We start from the raw sequence: 20,654 nt of genomic DNA on the forward strand, positions 1-20,654 counted from the left end.
TGCTGGGGTAGTGATGACTCTTCAGAGCTGGAAAAAGCAAAATTTGGGACAAAACCTGAATCCTAGATGGGCATTACCCCTCTAGCAGGTGGGCAACCTGCAGAAGCACCACCACAGGAGACGTGGAGGTTGTCCCCCAGCCCCAAGCTGGTGTGACAGGGGAGCACACACTGCCCCAGCTCTCCCTGAGCTCTGCAGTCCCTGGTCCCCAGGCTCCCTGCAGAGCTCCCCTGGGCACAGAGGATGCTCAGTGTGTCTCAGGAGGCTCTGCCACCATCCTTGGCTCTTGCCAGCCAAGCTGTCAAACTCCTGGTGCAGCAGGGACCTTTCTGCAGGCCCCTGGATTGTCTCTGTGTGACTTTTGTCCTGCAGCATTCATTTCCCTGGCACTGAAACTCATTCCCAAGAACTAACTTAATTTTTCTCATCAGCAGTTCCAGCCCATCGATACTTTTCTGTCCCTCTCAACTGATGGGAATAATCAGTGTTTTTATAGCACATCTGCTCTTTTTGAGATGGTATCGCTCGTAGCACTCCTTTAATCTATACAGAGAGAAACAGTTGTATTTAATTAATTGCTCCCCAAATAAACTGATCACCTCCAGCAATTCCAGCACACTTTACATGCAGTTCAAAAGCCTGTGCAGAGATCTGAAAGGAAAAGCACTCAGTGTGATGACAAGAAATGAAGGTGAGGGGAAAAAAACACAGTTTGTCTTTAAAGAGTACTTAAGACAATTATTATTTAATTATTCTATCAAATCACTTAATACTGAACTGTGTTGTGGTTGCTGTTGAGTGTTTCTTCAAGGTTGCTTGAACCACGTGCAGAAGATGTTGAAGGGCTGTGCTTTAAAAAAAACCACCCAACCAATTTTAGCTTTTTATTACTTGTGCAGGTCAAACGTCATTGTCTGGCAATTTGTCACTGTATCCTTGCTCAGAAATATGAACTATGGAGCTTCTCTGCTTGGCCCATTCATTTTGGTTTCAATGCCTGGCCTCAGGTACTGCAATAAACATCCTCCTTGCTTCCCAGGGAGATGTCAAAGCAATTCTCACGGAGCTGAGCCCAGGATAAGAAGCAAGGAAAAGCAATGTTATAACAAGGACTTAGCAAATGCTTGGGTTGCCTTGAGAGAGTACAGAGCTTTTTTTTTGGACTTTAACATGAGATTTGCTTACCCTAAGAGCAATTCTGGGAAATCAGAATTCTGTGAAGGAGAAAAATGTTTTTATAATGTATTTCTGTATTGCACTGATGTACAAGACCTCCATGGTGAGCACGGTCTGGGCTGTGCAAACACGGATTCCCCAGACTTTGCAACAGAAATTTTTACAGAAGGGAAGTGCTAATTAGCATCCACAGTTTGGGAGCCAGTTGATAGCCTCGAGACCTGGCAGCTGGCCAGCCACAACTTTCATCAACCCCAACATTTGGGAAGTGTCCTGTGCCTGCCAAGTCTGTGGGATAAACAGACCCAGCAGCAGCCAGGAGCCAAATCATCTGTGGGTTTGAAGTGCAGTGCTCAGGTTGTGCTCACCTGCTTCCCTCAGCATCACCCCTGGGTTATTCCCAGTGTCAGTCCTTCGGTGATTTTGTGCCCTCCCAATCCTGCAACGACAAATTCTTGGTTTTCTCCTTTGACTCACAGCTTGGCATCAAACTGCCCAGGAATATTTTATGATCTTCCCATCACTCAGCATCCAAGGCTGCTCTCTTTTTTTTTGCCCCACCTCCAGCTTGCTCCATCCCTGGGGAAGGCTCCCCTTTGGTTTTCCTGGCCCTGGAGGAATCTCCCACCTGAGACTGATCTGTGAGCACAACCCACAGCCAAACCTGGGCACTGCTGGGAGCAATGGGCTGCTGGAGCACTGCCCAGCTCCCTGGGTGTATTCCCAGGGGAGCACACCGGCCTGGGGGATGCTGGTGATGTTTTTATCCTCAAAACTCCTTTGGCAATTGGAGTGTGGTGGATGTGACACACATCAAGCGTGTGGCCTTCCAGAGATGCAATAAAACACACACTCAACTGAAATACAGCAGCAAAAGGCTCTTAATATTGCTAAAGATCCCACTGCTTGTGCAGGGCTCTGTTCCATGAGGAGAACACAGAGTAAGGGCACTCTAATCCAACCCTGCACGTGGCAAACCCTGGGAGTGGGTTTGGGATCAGTGACAACACAATCTTGGCATCACCTGCCACTCTCCTTCCCCATTCCTAAGGACAGAGCTTTTTCCTCAGCTTCTCTCTGGCATTTGTTTTTACCTGAAGCTCCCTGGCAGTGACAGGACCCCATGTGTGGAGTTTTGCAGGAGGATGCAGCTGCAGCAGATGCTCTGAGGTTCAGCTCACAGTGCCAGCCACCCTCTGGTCCTCATGGAGCGACCAGGTGCTTTTCTCTGCCTCTTCCCCACGATTATGGAGGTTCCTTCTCTTGGATGGTCTCTGAGCTGATCCCAAATATTCATGGCAGCAGCCTGAAAAGTCCCCACTGCCTCCTCCTCCTGTCTGCAGCACCTCAGTCACCTTCATTGGCTTTAATGCAGAATTTTATATTGCTGAGAGCAGCAGTGATTCCAGCTTTGTGCTCTTCCACAGCCACCTCTCTGCACCTGCTTTAGCCCCCCATGATGTCAGAACCACCTGGCTTTTAACACAGCCCAAACAGCTGCCCCAAACTGGAGCACCCCTTGGTGCTCCCCTTGCATCCAGTGCCATGGCTTTAGGCAGGAGCTGAAGGTGCCCTGGGGACACATCAGCCACGTGTCACTCTGAGAGGTGTCTGCCCTTGAAGGTGACAACCTCAGGGTGCCAAAGGATGAACCTGACTAACAGATCAATCCTTCCATGAGTATCTGGGCAACGTTGGGAAAAAGGCAGAGCCTTTTGTCACAGCCTTGGAAAATCCAAGGATTCCTGGAAACACCTTCCCCTTCAAGCTTCCTGAGCTTGTCAAGAGGTTTGTAGGGCAAACCCTCCCTGTACAGAAGCCACATTGAGTTTTCCAAAGGAAATCTCCTTTATCCACAATTTCTAATCTTTATTAGTCCTTCTGCTAAGCTGTGCATCACAAACCTCAAGGAGCAGGGCCTTCAGCCTTTGCCATCCAATGCTCCAGCCCTTTTCTAAGCTGATGAAGCTGCATCTCCAAACTCCTCAGACTCTCTTGGCCCCGTGTCCTCTCCTGGATCTGCTTCTCTCCATGCTGATCCAGCCTGCTGTGGGATCCTCAGGAAGCAGCTCAGTGCCAGCAACTGAGGGCCAGAGGAAGAACAAGAAGAAAGGTTGGCACTGAGTGCAGAGCCCCATGCAGGAGGGCTCAGCACCAGCCCACCCCCTGGAAATTGGTGTGGCAGGCAGCCCTGGAGCTGTGCCCACAGCAATTCCAGCTCCTTTTGCTGTCATTTCCAACCAAAGTGGAGAAGAATTCTCCCCTGCCGTTGCAGAGGTGGGAGAGAACTCTTCAGGGAAATTAAGAGTGGTCCTGTGAAATCAGGGATGGCTGGTAGTGGAGGAGTGCAGGGTGTTCTGTGTCTGAAGAGGGGGAAAGGGGATTTGTGTGGTTTTTAAAGGATAAAACAGATCTGTCCTTTTGGAATTTGGAATTCTCCACCACAGGTCGGGTGATGAATCTTGGAGATGTGTCAGCTTGGATTCACATGGAGAGAAAGAGGAGAGAAAACAAGTGGATGGATGGATGGATGGAGTGATGGATGGATGGATGGATGATGGATGGATGGATGATGGATGGATGGATGATGGATGGATGGATGGATGGATGGATGATGGATGGATGATGGATGCTCATCCCATGGTGGAAGGCATCCATCCGACCAGGAATGAGCCGACACAGCCACGGGCTGGGAATGTCACCACAGGTGAGCATGGAGGGTGGGAAAAGGGAGGCACTGGTGGATACTGGGAACCTGGGCTTGCACCTGCTGGGGGAAGAGTCACCACCACTGGGAGGACTGGACCAAGCTTCCCATGCCTCTCCTGCAGAGCGAGGCTGGAGCAGAGTTGATCCTGCCTGGAGCATCTTTTGCGGGGACACGTGAATCTGTGTTCCAATGCGTGGAGATGGTTATTGCAAAGCCACTTTATTTCTGGTGTTGTTATTGGCAGGGGAGTGGGAGTGCAATACAATTTTAGCCACCCTGATGTCTCTGTGTCCCTTACATCCCACCTCCATTCTAGAGCAGCTTTTTCCTCACATTACATGCTCCTTTTGACTGTGCAAAAGGGACTTTTTGCACCTGAAATGGTAAAAAAGTGATCTGGTCCTGCAGAGCAGGGTCAGGTGTGGGCAGTCCTGGGAGAGTTGGTGTGTGTCCCCACCACCATCAGCACCCCTGGCCCCAGCAGGAACCAGGATTTCCTTGCATATGGCAGGAACAGGGGATGACCACGATCTGTGTGAGGCTTAGAGAGGAAGAACTTGCTCATGGAGAAGGATGTCCATCACACCAGGAGCCCAGCCCAGCCCTCAGGCACGAGCAGAGCAGGAGCAGCCCAGCCAGCAGCACCTTTTTGTTCATTTAAAAACATCCCACTGAAGATCAGGGTGAGTCTCCAGAGCTGCTGAGTCAGAGACCACCCCTCAGATAAACTCCACTTCCCAAAGCTCACTCAAACCTCTCCCACCTCCCACTGGCACTATCCCCTGGATCACACAACGCTTCATAAACACACCCAGAGAACGCTTTTGTCTCTTCCTGTCCTTTTCAGATATTTTGGGTATTTGTGGCAATCTCTCCTGTTTATATAACAAAGCCACAGCCCAGTGTTTGTGACACCATATCCATGGAAACCCTAATATAGCATGCACAGGCGAGGAGATCTCATTAGGTGCCTCAGCTGCGGCAGCACTGGGGAGGGAATTTCTCTGGGATGCTCTGCTGGGAAGGGGCCTGGCTGCTCACCCAGCCTGGAGCAGCTGGCAGGGCAGTACCACCTCCCAGAGAGCAACCAGTGCTTTCCTTTGGGTAATTTTGGCCTTTCTCCTGCTGTCCCATCACCAGCTCACCGTGGCTTAGCCCAGACAGCCACCTTTGGCTCTGCAGATCTGTGGGTGCATGGCTGGAGCAGGGGGAGAGGCAGAAGGGATGGAGCTTCTCAGTCAGGGCAGTGCAGTCCTCACCTTCAGTGCCAGAGCAGGAGCAGAGACTGAGCTGTAAAGAGCAGCTCAGGTCCAGTTCTGTCCCTAATTTGGCGTGAGTGGCTCAGTGGGGAGGTCTGAGGTTCCCCTTTGGATGTGATCCTCTTGGGGAATGAGGCAAAAGAAAATCTGGTCCTGAGGAAGGCAAAACAGGTTGGGAGAAAGCAAGAAACTGGAACAAGCAGAGGCTTGGCAAGGGGGATTGTTACAGCAATTGTGCTGTAAGGCACAAACTCAGTGCAAGGAGGAAGGAATGGCTCTTCCCACCCATCCCTGCTGGACCAGTCACCTCCAAGGGTTCTGTCCTGGCTGGCACATGGCACATCTGTGAGTTAAAACAGCTCAGGCTGCTGTCACACATGGAAGTTCTCTGTAAAACCTCACAGCACTCTGTGGCCCAGGTGGCACAGGGACACTAAAGCTACTTTAGAGAGGGCAGACACTCACTTGTACCCCTGCTGGGCAATTGAAACTCAGATTGGCAGGGACAGCGCCCTCCTGGTGCACAAAAGCCCCCATGAGCAGCCTGCATATCCCTTCTGATTCCATATGGGAACAGGACTGGGCAAAGAGATCCTTTGGGAAGGATGATAAACAATCTCCCCACCCTGGGGTGTGATGGAACAGATCCTGTGAGTCGTGGGGCTGCTGCACGGCCCTGATCTGCTGTCTGAGGGCTGGATTTGGCCAGAGGAGTGACCCACATTGACCCCTGCAGGGTCACCAAAGCTGAGCATCCCCCCGTGTGCCAGCCCACCTTTCCCCTGCTCACACACGGCTCCAGCCTGAGTCAGACCCTGCCAAACCTCATCAGCACGCAGGCAAATTCGATCCTGGGGTTGGGCAGGGCTGTGCACAGCAGAGCCCCGGGGCACGGAGAGCGGCACCGGCCGCGGGAGCAGACACAAAGCTTCCCTGCCATCGGCCAAATTGAATTTCCATTTCTGTTAGCGAGGCAATGGATTATAGCTCGGGGGGGCTGCTGCCTGCTTCAGCCCCTAATTCGGAGCATCAGTTGTGTTTAAACTCCGTACCTGTGAGGCAGCCTTTGTTCCAGGGGGGCAGCCCTCCCTGGCACCGCTGGCCACCAGCTTTGCAGCCAGGCAGGGAAGTGGCGAGGGGAAGCCACGGCTTTTTGTCACCGGGAGGGTTTGGGTGTGTGGCTCAGCAACCCCCGGGTTGAGCATCCAGCCCAGCCCAAAGCAGCCCTGCCCTGGGGCTCACAGCCCGCTCCAGGCGTTCCCGGGCATCTTTTGTGCTTTTCTGCCTGGAGAGGGGCATGAGGGCTGCGGGGACACTCGAGTCGCATCTCCAGCACAATCCTGCCGGCATTCCCTTCCTCAGGAGCTCCCACAGGGGCACAAAGTGGCTGCTCTGCCCTGGAGGGAAGGGCAGGACCCGCGGCTCCCACCCCTCAGCCCTCCCGTGGGACGCTGCTCCCGAATGAGTTTCCCAGTCAGGAAACTCTGGCGTTTCTACATCTCCTTGAAGTCTTAAAATAAACACCCCGAGCAATGAGTGCAAAGCTGGATCCTCACTCCTTGCCTGGATTTATGAGCCACGACTCAGGAGAAACTGAAAGGGAGGAGAGAGGGAGATGTACATAATTTTTTTTCTCTGTCTTCAAATAAATTCTCAGCGCTTATCTGCAAAGTTCAGCTGTTTTCAAGCTGACCTGCCCGTGTTCTGCTGTTCCACTGCAAATTCCCCCTGTACAGGAGAGCTCAGGAGCTCCACTTGCACACGCCAGCAACCTGGGGTTTCATCTCTGATAGAGGGAGGCAGAGCTTGTTAGCTGAGGACCCCCTCCTGCCCCCGGTGAGGATCACTCTGCCTTCCTGCCGTGCTTGGCAGCTCAGCATCTTCTCTTTACAATGAGGAAACGAAGCCAAGAGAGGAGGACAAGTGGGTGAATCTGCTTGGAGGAGATCAGGGATAGGGAAGGACAAAAATCTGTTCTATGGGGCTTTTGTAAGGCAGCCAGGCTTGTGTAATTCTCGAGCATCAGGGGGATGAGGGACATCCATCTGATGCCTTCAGTGTGTCCAGGAGCCTCAGGAAAAGGGGAAAATGCTGCATCCTCCTTCAGGAAGGTGAAGAGAGCCGTGGCTGGGGCGAGGTGCAGATCCAGCGAGCAGAACCCCAGAGTTGCCATTCTGGGAGCATCCCCAGGCAGCTCCAGCGACCTCCTGCTATCCAGGCGCGCTTTTAAGGCTTTTTAGCAGCTGTGGGAGGGCTGATGTGGGACTGGGCTGTGCGATGGAGTCACCGGGGGAGGGATGGGGCTGAGGGACGCTCCTCTGGGAGAGCTCAGCTCTCCATCCCTCCCTGTGCTTGGCCTTTTGCCTGGTGGGGCTGAGCGAGAGAGCAAACCCTGCGAGCAGCAGGTCACCCGGCAAGGAGAGCCGGCCGGGATCAATTGACGCATTCCTGAGTAATGGTTGTGTCTTAGGACGGTAAAACCTCCTCGGGTTTAACGTGGAGATGCTGGCGTTGATGACTCATGAAAACGCCGAGCTGAATCCATTTCCTCTCCTTCCCCAGGGCTGGGGGAGGTGGATCTGCCCCTGTGACATTGCTGCAAGGACCAGGAGTGAAAGCCGAGCCCCGAGGGGACCCCGCACGGGTGGCACCCGACAGCACAGAGGTGGCATTAATAAAACAATGCCACCGGCTCGTAGGCTAAAGCCAGGCAATGTGTGTTTGTGTGTGTGTGCATCAAAGGGCTCCAGGCAGTTCATTATAATTCCAATTAACGTGGGAAAGTTAATAAGCGAAAGAGAATCCATCAGATTTTAAACAAATGGGAAGCGGGAGGGGGAGAGGCTAAAGGTGTTTTTAAACTGGAGCCAAAGTCCCACCTGCTACAAAGAACAAATATTGAATATATCCAGTGGTCTAGGCAGGTGGGGGTTCAATGGGTACAAAGCAGGGTGGGAGAGGAGCTGGGCTTTGCTGGGTTTGAAAGGGCCAGAATTAAATCCCACAAAGGCAAAAAACGAGAGCAGAGAGGAGAGGAGACATCTCTTTTCTTGCTGTTTTCAGGAAATCAGCATTTCCTCTGGCACTGAGCTTTGCAGGGAAAATATTTCAATCCCTGTCAGTATTATTTAATGCCTGGGAGCAAGGCAGACAAGGCTCAGGGTCCTTTGCTTTTCAGGAAATCAGCATTTCCTCTGGCACTGAGCTTTGCAGGGAAAATATTTCAATCCCTGTCAGTATTATTTAATGCCTGGGAGCTCAGACAAGGCTCAGGGTCCTTTGTTCTCAGGTCTGGCCACCTTTGGGGTGATCCCAGGCTGGGTTATATGGACATCCAGGCCAAAGGCACCACAAGCAGTGCAGAGCATGTCCACGAGGGCTCAGCCAGAGCAGCCTGTGAGCAAGCAGCCCTTCGCAGGCACTAAAGAAGATTTAAGAGTGAATCACATCAGCCCAGTCAAACCCAATTGCTATTGATAATGTCCATGTGCAATTAGAGCCAATTAAGGGGAGACAGCAGATGACAAGTGTTTGGCCAGGAGCTGACAGGGGAGTCAATACACCAGTCCAATTTCCCAACAACTAAATGCAATTAAAGACTATCACTTACCCAGCTTGCCCAGGAGGACCAGCACATAAATGGGCACAGCCAGGTGCTGGGTGCTGTCCTGGCAAGATGCAGAGCTCCAGGAGCAAGCCCTGCTCCTGCCCCAGCCTCAAGCTGCGGGAGGTGGCATCCATGTACTTCACCATGGTGGCAGCGTTCCTGGTCATCCTGGTGGTGGCCCTGCAGGGCTCTGTGCCCCGCCAGAGTGATTTCCCCTACAAGGTGCCCCTGGATCCCCAGGGGCTGCTGGAGCTCTCCTGGAATGTCAGCTACCCCGAGCAAGCCGTGCACTTCCAGCTGCTCATCAGGGAGCTGCAGTTCGGGCTCCTCTTCGGGATGTCGGACAGGGGCGAGTTTGAGAACGCCGACCTGGCCGTGCTCTGGAGCGACGGGCACAACTCCTACTTTGGGGTGAGTCACCTGAGGGTTTGCATGGGTGCTTTTGGGGCTCCCTCCCTGGCAATGCAGCTCTCTGAATCTAGCTGGTGGTTTGGTGGAGGGTCCAGAAGGTCTCGGGGGTTTCTACCCCAGGTCGGATCCACGCTGTGGGTTTGGCATGGGGATTAACCCAAAAGAGAAAAGAATAAACACAGCAGCACATCAGCAAGGCGGAGGGAGCCAGGAGTTGGGTGTCTCTGCTGTGTTCAGCTGCAAAGACACACACATCAACACCCTGCTTCACTCGTGTGCTGCTGCCAGCCACATTAAAAATTAACCACAGCTCCCATTAATGGCTCTGAGACAGGGCAAAAGTCGCCAGGCTGAGAGGCTGCTCCTGCCAGCAGGAGGAACCTGGCTGGGAGTTGCATCCAGAGGGATCAATGGGATAACAGGGCAGCCTGGGGTGCTGTCAGAAATTAGAGGTGCAAATGTGTTTGGGAAAACTGATTTCAGTTGTGTTGTTTGCTGTTGCTGCTGCAAACTCCATCCTTCCTGTTGCTGTCTGTTTGCTGGGTTCCTGTCTGGGTGGTTTTCCCAGCCCTATCCCCAGCCCACCACATCAGGCTGATTGTGATTGTGCTTGGCTGCAGAAAGAAATTCCCATTTTTGCCCATGTGAGGCTTTCCAGTGAGTTAAATTTTACCTCTCTGCTTACTTCAAATTAACCATAAAACACATTCTTTCGCAATCAGCTGCAATGTGATCCGCAGTGCAATGAAAGCATAAAAAGAAGGGTTTATTATCTGCGCTGTTTTCCTGCTAATTACCAGCCTTTCAGGGTCTGTGGTGGGCCAAATGCTCCAGGATTTCACAGCATCATGTAAAGAAAACATAAAGGATCATTTCTAATCTGCCTTCCTGTGCTCACCCAAAGACAAACAGAAACACCCGGCAGCGCTCGGGTTTTCTCTTTCACTTGGTGCTGAACAGCATCCTGCAGGAGATCTCTATAAATCTCTCCAGCTCTGCTTTTCTCTCTCCCAGCAGCTTTTCTTCTGGATAAGTGTGTTGGCTGTTAAAGAGATCCACATTTGTTCAGCCCCCCATGTACTATGAGATTAACTTGCGCTCCGTATTCCTATGAAAACAAATGTCATGAGAGCTCCCTGGAGCTGATTTCCCTCTCCCCCCTCTAAGGACAATATGTTCTGGAAATATGACTCTATAGCTCTGGCTGAAATGATGCCAAGTTGCTTTATCCTTTTTCTTCTGGTTTTCCCTCCCAAGATAAGAGAAGCAGTGCCACTTGTGTGCATACAGCCAGCTACTTCCTGGGTGCCTTTTCTGAGTAAACAGGAGACACACAGGAGAAACAAAAGATCAAAGAAACATCCCTGATCAAATCCAAATTATCACAGGATTTTATACTCCAAACCTTCAAACCCCAAGGCACAGGAATACCCTGCTGCTTTGCTTCTTGGGGTGGCTTTGTCACCATCCTCTACAACAAGCGGGTTTTGGGAGGCTGTGCTGGGCTGCCACAAAAATCTGACCACAAAAAAATTTAAGGATTTTGCAGAAAATCCTTAGCCCAGCAAGAGTCTAATCTTGAATTGAGGGAGGCTCGTTTGTGCCAAGCGTTTTGCAGAGCTCAGCACCCCATTCCACAGGGTCCCCCGAAGACAAACACACCCAAAATACAGCACAGACCAATGCAACACCTTCACTTGTCCCTGGGGGCTTTCCTTCCTCCCTTCCTGACCTTTCCCCGCTCACATTTCAGCTTGTAAAGGTCTTTCTGCAGACTATTAGTGCTGGGTCAGGTGTTTCCCAGGTCTGTCTGAGCACCAGGGATCCTGTAGCAGAGGGCCATTCCAGCATGGATCTGCCCAGGAGCTGCTGGAGTGGGCATGAACCAAAGCACAGGCATCCTGCAGCGCTGGGGTGCTGAGGGTGCACAGAAGGATGACCTGTGGTACCTCTGGAGGCACCTCCTGGCTGAGCAGGCTGCTCTTTCTCTCACAGGATGCCTGGAGTGACGCCAAGGGGCAGCTCCACATGGATTCCCAGCAGGACTACCAGCTCCTCGGGGCTCGCAGGGCTCCTGAGGGGCTCTACCTGCTCTTCAGAAGAGCCTTCAGCACCTGTGACCCCAAGGACTACCTGATAGAGGTATGGCATCACCCTCACCCCACTGTGGCACCCCCAGCCCTGGGGCACAACTCCAGCCCTGTCCCTCTTTGGGCACAGCATCAGGTGTTGGTGCTGTGTGAGGCAGAGGAAGTGAGCTACAGATGTCAGCCCTGGCCCATGAGTAATGTTTGGCACCATCTATTCACAACCCCTTCAAAAGCTCTCTCAAGTGGAGCTTTTAGCTCGTTTGCATCATCAGCTCCTGTTGAGCATGCATTGGGTCTATATAAATCCTTCCTGCATCACTCTGCTTGACAGTCTGGAGCCAACTGTTGGGAGTGTCACGAAGAGGGGTTGGTGTATCAACAGGAGGCAAACAGGAGGGTGGTGACAGGAGCTGGGACAGAGGGACAGCAAATAGAGGTGCTGCTCTGTGGTGTCTCCCTGGCTCTGCATCCACCACTCCTCTCTGAGCTGGGATTTGGGGTAAACCTTCCCAGTGGGGGATGTCAGACAGCTCAGGGGCTCAGCTACAGGCCCTGGAATCAGTGCAAGGCTCATCTCACATGAAAGCCTTTGTGGGCAGGATATTTTAGAGCCAACGTGGGCACAGAGTGTCCTCGAGTTTTTGCTGCTGGTGCTCAAAAGCTTCTCTTGTGGTGAGAAGTGTCTGCCGTCTGCCAAAACACTGAGAGCCCTGGAGGGAACAATCTGTGTGAGTGAGCCAGGAAAACGCTTGCTGGTCTTTATTCTCTGATCCTTTAGGAAAAGATTGTTCTCTTTTTCCTTTCTCCTTTATCTCCTGTCCAGAGCCCTCAGTGTTCTTGCTTGCAGTAGACTTTCAGCAGAGCTTCTTGTGGTACCTTCCATCTGAAAAGAAGCTGGAAGAAAAGGAAGGGCTTCAGGGAGAAGTTTTGTTTCTGCTTTTACCCCCCAGGCTATTGATGGGCTGCAGGGGAGGATGACCCCTGCACTTATGGGCTTGTCCCAGCCTGGAGCCCATGAGGGGCTTGGAAGGGGCAAAGAGGATGTGTCACCCTTTTGGAATTGATGGGGAACCTGCTAGGAAACCCTCAGTGACCACATCAGCCAGAGAAACACCTGGAATGTAGAGCTTTCCTGGGACAGCACAGCAGAGTGAGCTGCTGGTGCAGTCAGGGTGGGATCACAAGACCCATTTCTGGCTTCATGCCACCAGTGCTGGTGCTAATGGTCCCTGCAGCTCCTGTTCTGCATGAAAAACCCACAGGTCTGTTCTGCTCTGGCTTCAGGATGGCACCGTGCACCTGATCTACGGCATCCTGGAGAAACCGGTGCGCTCCCTGCAAGCCATCAACATCTCTGCCCTCCGCGGGGGGCTGCAGAGGGTGCAGCTGCTAAAACCCAACATCAGCATCCCTGAGCTGCCCAGAGACATGAAGACCATGGAGATAACAGCCCCAGATGTTGTCATTCCCAGCCAGGAGACGACCTACTGGTGTTACATGGCAGAACTCCCAGAGGGCTTCCCCAAGCACCACATTATCATGGTAAGAGGCAGGAGAAGAGGGCTGTTTTCCCCAGGGTGGGTCAGTAATTGTGTTCACATCCTGCAAATTCCACCTCACAGGGAGGCTTTCAGGCCCTGGCATCCAAATGTGGTCCCAAAACCTCTTCCAGGTCCACCCCACCAGTCAGTAGCAGCCTCTTGTCTCCTAGAGTGTCTCAGCAGGAGGGGACCAGGTAATGTTTTCCCACCTGGCACATCCATCAGGTTCCAGGGCAGGCTCAGAGCTGACTCCCTGCAGAAGGAACAGACCCACAGCAGGATTTTGGCACACAGAGAGCCATGAGGAGCATAAAACCGCAGGAAACAAAGGAACAGGGCTGATGAGAGCAGGGCAGAGCCAGCCAGGATGGAAACTAGCATGTAAAGGATGAGGCATAGTCCGAAAAAAGAGAGTTACAGACGTAAATGAAACTTGTGGGCACTGCCAGACGTGTTACATGGTCCATCTCCTGCAAAGGAGAGACAGTAACCTTCTGGCAACCCCAAGGAAAGGATGGGAGAGCACCCAGCAGGTGTGGGGGTGGCTCAGGAGGTGACCTGGCACATCCAGAGTCAAAACCACACCACGGGGATGAGGAGAACCTGCAGACACTCGAGCTGCAGCGAGCGCTCGGTGATTGCGAGGGGAGAGACGGCGCTGCAAAGGAAGGCTCAGAAGGAGGATTTTCTCTCTGACAGATGGTGTGAAGTGAATCATCTGTGTGTAAGTAAGAAGTGTGTAACTCCTGATACCTTCCCGCTGCTGCAGATCACTTCTGCAGCTGGCACTTTTAGCCAGAGATGTTCCTCAGGCTTGAGTCACTCTCTCTACCCCAAATCCCCCTCCCCGTGCCCCAAGCAGCTGCTGGGCAGAAAAAAAACCCAAGGGCTGCAGGCAGAGCTACAACAACAACACAGTCAGGACTCTCTGTAGGAAAAAGCAACATCCCCAGGGCCACCTTTACCCCTGGTAAAGGATTTGGTCATCACAAAACTGACCAAGAGCTTCTGCTGATCCCCATCTCTTGCTAGAGAGAGGATGAGCTGGTTCTCTGTGGGTTCTGGTGGGTTCTGGGTTGGTCCCTAAGCCAGCCAAGAAATTAAATATTTCCACAACTGACCTAAATGCTTCTTGGGCACTAATAACATGTTGTTCCCCCTCTGAAGTACCCAGGTGCTTAACTCTGCCATAAGCAAAATATGAGGGGAAAGTTCTTGGCCCTCAGTGCCTCACGCCCTGAGCAACCTTCCCTCCCCATCCCGTGGCAGAAACTGGTACCAGCTCAGATACTCCTGCCCTGGCACCTCCTGGAGCCTGCAGGCCCCAGGGATGGGCTCTCAGTGTGTCCTCTCCTCCTTGGACCTGCCTTGCAGTACGAGCCAGTGGTCACGGCGGGCAACGAGGCTCTGGTGCACCACATGGAGGTTTTCCAGTGCGCGGCCCAGTTCGACAGCTTCCCCCTCTACAACGGGCCCTGCGACTCCAAGATGAAGCCAGAGCGCCTCAACTACTGCAGGCACGTGCTGGCAGCCTGGGCCATGGGGGCACAGGTGGGTGTGACAAGGGGGACACGTCCCCCTGGGTGACAAGGGCCCTGCTGCCTCCCAAACCATCCCGGTGCCACTTTGGGGTTGCCACTTTGGGGCTGCCCTCACCCTGGTCTCTGCTGGGGTTTGGCTTCAGGCCTGTCTGAGCTTCCCAGCCCCTCCTGGGTGTGTTGGATTTTCTATGTGTCCCCAGCTCTCCTCCTCTTTGGTGCCATAAATCAGTGGGGTGGGACACTGGAAGAGCTCCCCAGGGAATGGTCACGGCCCCAAGCCTGAGGGAGCTCAAGGAGGTTTTGGACAGCACTCCAGGCACTTGTGGGATTCTTGGAGCTGTTGGATTTTGATGATCCTCATGGGTCCCTTCCAACTCAGGGATTCCTGGGGCTGTCCTGTGCAGGGCCAGGGCTGGATTTTGATGATCCTTTTGTGGTTCCCTTCCAGCTCAGGGATTCCTGGGGCTGTCCTGTGCAGGGCCAGGGCTGGATTTTGATGATCCTCATGGGTCCCTTCCAACTCAGGGTATTTTTATGATTTTATGACAACATTCAGGTGTTGTGCCAATGCATGTGGAATGAGAGAAGCTTTTGGAAGCAAGGGCAGCTCTCCAAGCACAACCAAGGGTACAAGTCACATCCCTCAGCCCATGGTGTGGGTCAGGATTACACCCACACATTCCTTTAGGCGTTCCAGCTTTATTCCCAGGAAAGCCACCCCACTGCTCCCCTAACACCCTCCCTTCTGCTTCCAGGCTTTCTATTACCCTGAAGAAGCAGGTCTTGCCTTTGGTGGCCCAGGCTCCTCCAGATATTTGCGTCTGGAGATCCATTACCACAATCCCCTGGTGTTCAAAGGTGAGGGGCTGCCCGTTGCTTTACCTGTGTGACCATGGCAGGAGAGCTGGGGAAATTCCAGGGAAGGATTGCCACCTTCTGGGGAGGCCTCTGGCCTAAACCATGGCCCTGTTCTCAGCTTTGTGGAGAGCTGATGGTCCAGATCTGTCCCTGCAGGAAGAATACATTAAATCCCCACCATGCTGCTGCTTTTCTGGTCTCAGCAAAGTCATCCTCACTGAAGTGCATGTCCAGAGGTGGGGAAGGATGCTTGGGAAAGGAGCCTGCAGGCAGAAAATTGCCCTCACAGAGTTCCTGCAAGGATGTGATCCAGGGCAACACCAGGATTCAGCTGGGCTGTCTCAGGAGTGCCCCCAGTTTCCACACAAGATGGTGGGGAGTGACTTCATCAGTCTGTCAGTTGTTTATGTTGATTATAGATTCAGTGGGGCTGGGGCTGAGCTCAGAGCAAGAGTGACAGCAGTGCCAAGTCACCAGAGAGACCAGGCTGCCTGGGGAGGGGGGATGTGGATGTTGTATTCCTGTTCTCCTGCTTCGATAACATTGTCAGGAGACACATTGGAAAAAAAAGGATTCCAAACAACCCAGTTTCTTCATTAACATAAAAACAAGCAGCTTCTTGACTACCCAAGGATATTTTTAGGAGGCCAGAGCATATGTACTGTGGATCAATCATAGCACATTCGGCAACTTGAGAAGAAACATGGCTATAAATACAGAGTTCACATCTTCCATCATTCATCTGCTTTCGCCTGTTAACCAATAGTGTCTCCCCCGTTATTCTTATCCCTGGGTGGGCTCCAGCCTGGAGACAGGGAGCTCAGAGCTGCCCTGAACCCCTCCTGACCTATTGAACCTGCTCTTTCCCTTTGGGATTTTGGGATTAAAGAAGTTGCAGTGAGCCACATTCCTGAGGGAGTCCTCCAAAGCACCCCCATGCTCTGTCCTTCTGCTCTGGGCTCTCCAAAGGCACCCCTTACCTTGCTGTCCTCATCCTCAGGTCAGTGCCCTCACCAGGGAACCAGGTGCATCTGGGGCCACTCAGTGAAGATTTCCACAAAAACCTATGGGATTTAAAACAATTTTAAACAGAGGAAGGAAGCTGGGAGCGAGAGGCTCATAGAGAGCCAAGCATAGTTTTTCACCTGTCCGTGTCTTTCACCTTTTGACCGTGTCCCTGCAGTGACTTGTCCTTGTCCCCTGGCCCCCCAGGTCGCCGTGACTCCTCGGGGATCCGGCTGTACTACACGGCCACCCTTCGTCCCCACGACGCTGGAATCATGGAGCTGGGCTTGGTGTACACCCCAGTGATGGCCATTCCCCCTGGAGAGGACAGCTTCATCCTCACGGGGTACTGCACTGATAAATGCACCCAGCTGGTGAGTGCCTGTCCCCTCCGGATCTGCACCTCAGGGGAGAAATGCTGCCCGTGGTGTTCCCTGGCTCCGGGCAGCACCAATCTGCAGGCTGCCAATTTGAAGTTTTAAACTCACCGTGAGGAAAGAAAAATCTGCTGTGTACAATAAACAGAGAGCAGCTGGTTGGGATGTGCTGAATCCCCCTGGAAGCAGCTCTCCTGGGGAGCCATCTGCTCCAGCTCCACGGGGTACCATTCCCATAAAACTCACTGCCGAGCTGGCCGTGTCCCAGTGGTGCTTTCCCTCACAGGGCTGGGAAAATTGGCTCCTGCTCCCGAGGAGCTTGCCAAGAGCTCCCTCAAAGATGGTTCCAAAGGGCCCACCTTGCTCTCTCAGGGAAGTTTTGGTGTGTGTTTTTGTAGGGTCTGCCCACAAGGAATCACTTGTGCCACCACCAAGGAGGGCAGGGAAGGGAGCAGGATCTGCCTCAGCTGCTCCTGCTGCCCTGGAGCGTTGCTTTGGCAGCAGTGAGGGTTTGTCCCTCTGCAAGGAGCTCAGAGCTGCTTTTCCAGGGGTACAGCAATCCCCTAAACCCTGTGTGAGAGCCAGAACAGGGCCGGCGAATTCCCAGCACACAGCCAGGGGATGTGAGGGAGGGGATGTGAGAGGGAACAGGGCTCCCACAGGGGCTTGAGCTGTCCTTCCTTCCTTCCCCCAGGCTCTGCCCGCTGCTGGCATCCGCATCTTCGCCTCCCAGCTGCACACACACCTGGCAGGGAGGAAAGTGGTGACGGTGCTGGCCCGGGATGGGAGGGAGCGGCAGGTTGTGAACGCTGACAGCCACTACAGCCCTCACTTCCAGGTACAGGGGCTGCAGGGGGCTCGGCTGGGTGTCCCCCCTGGGCACAGTGCCACTGTGGCAACGCTCTGATGTGTCCCCTCCCCTCCCCTCCCAGGAGATCCGCATGCTGAAGGAGGTTGTTGCAGTTTTTCCGGTGAGTTGCTCCAAAAAACGTTCCAAACAGCACATCCTGATCCCTTGGCCCTGAGTTCCCTGCCTCCTTCCATCCCCCCATCCCATCTGGGGACTCCCAGGGGGGCTGAGTGAGGGTCCCTGGGTCATATGTGCCATCTCCACGCAGATACTTTGGGGACAAGCAGGCTCCCTCTCATATGGCACGGAATTGGTGTGTGGGCAGCCAGGAGCTAAATGAGGCTCCTAATTCAGCTGGGCTTCGTCTGGCAGAGGGAGGCTCCTCGGGGGGTGAGGATGAGCCATGATGCTGCCCTCTGGACTTGCTTGATGGAAGGAGAGGAAGAGATTCGGCATCAGAGTGGGAGTGGGTGGGAAAACAGGAGTGGAACCTGCCCCAGGGCTCCTCAGGTGGGGAAGGACCTGACTGCAAAGCTGGGGGCAGCTCCTGGAGCTGCTCCTGGAGCCCCACGAGGCTGCTCAAAGCACCTAGCACCCGCTGGAGCCGTGCCCAGGGTGTGCCCTGGGGTGTCCCCGTGGTCCTCAGCACTGACTGTGGCAGGGAGGCTCTTGTGCCATCAAGTCAGCTCCGGTTTTGGCACTTCAAGCTCTTGCCTAAGTGCAATTTTAAGGTGTTTTCAACCTCGCAGAAATCCTTAAAAAGCGAGGAAAGCAGGAAACACCATCCCTGGGATGCAGCCCTGGGGAATCTCCGCAGGGGATGCAGTTTTAGTAAGGACTCCTGTGGGGTTGCAGACTCCTGTTATGGGGAGCAGAGATTTTAAAGTGGGACACTCCCCAATCCCTAAATTTTTCTGTTTGAACCCCCCCAGGGCGATGAACTCATCACCACCTGCACATACAACACGGAGGATCGGAGCAGAGCCACCGTGGTGAGTGCAGGGGCAGCTCCCCTGCCCTTGGGGGCACCCCAGGGTGGGCTGGGGGCACCCCCAGAGTGGGCACCTGCATGAAGCCAGGCTGAATCACAGCCAGAAGCAAAGGGAGGGTGGGAAGAGGGGAACTCACAAGGCGCTGCTGCCTGCAGCGGGGATGTGAAGGTGCTAATTGTCAAGTAGCATGTGTCACTCTAATTCCCATCACAAACTGTTCCACCAGGGATTAATTGTAATTAAAGAGAAGTGGCATTTTTTGACAGTGCATGTTATTTCCTTACATAGGCAGCAGGGAAAAAATATAAAAGAGCCTGTCAGAGGTACCATCAACAGGGACAAGGCTAAATATAGCAGAGGGATTATAGGAAATCTGCATTTTAATGTAAACCACACGGTCTAGCCTGGAAGTCTGTCCTTGCACAGAGGGCAGACAAGCAGAGAGCTGCCCATGCCATGCACCTGAAGGGGTGTGAATACCTATCTCTACCATCTCTATCTCATCTCTATCTATCTAGATATCCAGATATAGATCTAGACAGATTTTAGATACAGATGCATGTGAGTGTGCACCCAGAGGTGTGAGTGAGCTCTGTGCCCCCCTGCCCTCCCTGCCCCTGTGCAGCCCCAGCAGGGCACAGCCAGGCCTTGCTTCCATCACCTTTCTGCTGTGCCACAGGGAGGGTTTGGCATCCTGGAGGAGATGTGTGTGAACTACGTGCACTACTACCCCCAGACCCAGCTGGAGCTGTGCAAAAGCGCTGTGGATCCGGGCTACCTGCACCGCTACTTCAACCTTGTCAACAGGTAAAGAGCCCTGCACAGCGGGGCTGGGGGCACAGGGACCACTGGTACAGCCAAACCCAGGGTTTGAGGGATGGCTGTGTAGAGACAACCACCAGGAATGGAGGGAGGGACTTCTTAGCAAGAGTCAGTGTGTGGCTGAGTGCATAAATGCGAAATATTTCCGAGGCAGACTCCAAGGATCCACGCCAGGGGAGGAGGCTGCAGCCCATCCACCCATGAGGAGAGGGGAGGTGCTGACCTTGCAGAGGGTGTCCTACCCACGGGCTGGTCCCAAATCCTGCAGGTGCTGGCTGCTGCAGGCTGTCCCTGTGCCCAGCGCTGCCCTCAGAGCCATTCCAGGTTCAGGCAGGGAGGAATGGGTCACACCCAGCTCTGGAAGGGCACAGCACTGCTGTGCTTCAGCCCAGCCTTTCTCCTGCCCAGGTTTAACGATGAGGAGATCTGCATGTGCCCACAGGTGTCTGTCCCACAGCAGTTTTACTCCATCCCCTGGAACACGTTCAACAGGGATGTGCTGAAATCCCTCTACGGCTTTGCTCCCATCTCCGTGCACTGCAACAAATCCTCTGCTGTCCGCTTCCCGGTAGGTACAGCCTTTCCCAAAGCTTTCCTGCAGAATTCCCAGACGTAAGGTTGGGTCTGTGGTGCTCAGGACACATCCAAACCCAGCAGGCTCAGGCCAGGGGGCTGGAGCTGCCTGGGAGTCCCTGGCATCAGCAGGACACAGAGCCCAGCCCAGCCCTGGGCTTAGACAATACATCAGGAGCCCACCATGGATGCTCCCAACCAGATCCAATTAGGAGATGCATTTGCATAAAGTGATTTGGAGGCTCCTTTTGCTGACTGTTAAAGTAGGGCCATATCCAAGGAGAAACGTGAGGTGGTTTTTAGGACTTTGGCAAATCACCCCAGGTCCCAGCAGAGCGAGCTCATTACGCACAGCATCTGTGCAGCTTCCAAATGTGGTGATCCAGCAAAATGTGAAGGATAAAGGACTGGGAGGTCTTGAAAATAAAACCAGGCCCAGAGATGAGGAACATGATGATGATGATGGTGGTGAGGATTTAAAACCACTGCTGGCATCAGCTTCCAACGCCATTTATCAGTGTAATAAATTCGGATTATACCTTTAGCCTGGATCCAGTGCTATCCACTGCAGCACAGGAGCATGCTGAGCTGATTGCAGGGATGACCATCAGCTTGCTGCCACTGTAAGTGCCCTTTAGCAAAGTTTCACTCTGGGGTGAGCAGAAACCTTTCCAGTTTCCTGGAACTGGACACCAGGCACCTCTCAGCCATGCAGAGCTTTGCTGCAGGGACAGAAGTGGTGTGGAAGTTTTGTGAAGCAGCAGAATTATGAATTAAACCTCTTAATTTATGACCCAGACAACTCCCTTGATTTCAGAGAGGTCTTGGGGGCTGTCAGGAAG

General features: G+C 53.3%; 1 protein-coding gene across 1 annotated transcript; it reads left to right on the forward strand.

The window, feature by feature from the left end:
* The first annotated feature begins 8,697 nt into the window (after positions 1–8,697).
* On the forward strand, positions 8,698–20,210 carry DBH (dopamine beta-hydroxylase). Its single transcript, XM_041483957.1, has 12 exons — positions 8,698–9,163; positions 11,159–11,305; positions 12,538–12,795; positions 14,169–14,345; positions 15,091–15,193; positions 16,406–16,572; positions 17,270–17,413; positions 17,508–17,546; positions 18,358–18,417; positions 19,097–19,224; positions 19,648–19,807; positions 20,137–20,210. The coding sequence occupies exons 1-12, from the start codon at positions 8,732–8,734 to the stop codon at positions 20,191–20,193; spliced, it is 1,872 nt and encodes a 623-aa protein (XP_041339891.1). The 5' UTR covers positions 8,698–8,731; the 3' UTR covers positions 20,194–20,210.
* The last annotated feature ends 444 nt before the right edge of the window (positions 20,211–20,654 follow it).

This window comes from Pyrgilauda ruficollis, unplaced genomic scaffold (genome assembly GCF_017590135.1).
Source record: "Pyrgilauda ruficollis isolate IOZ18807 unplaced genomic scaffold, ASM1759013v1 scaffold62, whole genome shotgun sequence".
NCBI lineage: Eukaryota > Metazoa > Chordata > Aves > Passeriformes > Passeridae > Pyrgilauda > Pyrgilauda ruficollis.

Excerpts from the sequence above, each read along its gene's own strand:
- DBH (XM_041483957.1), top strand. The coding sequence starts at position 8,732 with ATGCAATTAAAGACTATCACTTACCCAGCTTGCCCAGGAGGACCAGCA. Across the intron at positions 17,547-18,357 it reads AGGTTGTTGCAGTTTTTCCG|GGCGATGAACTCATCACCAC; the intron begins GTGAGTTGCTCC and ends GAACCCCCCCAG. Across the intron at positions 19,225-19,647 it reads TACTTCAACCTTGTCAACAG|GTTTAACGATGAGGAGATCT; the intron begins GTAAAGAGCCCT and ends TCTCCTGCCCAG.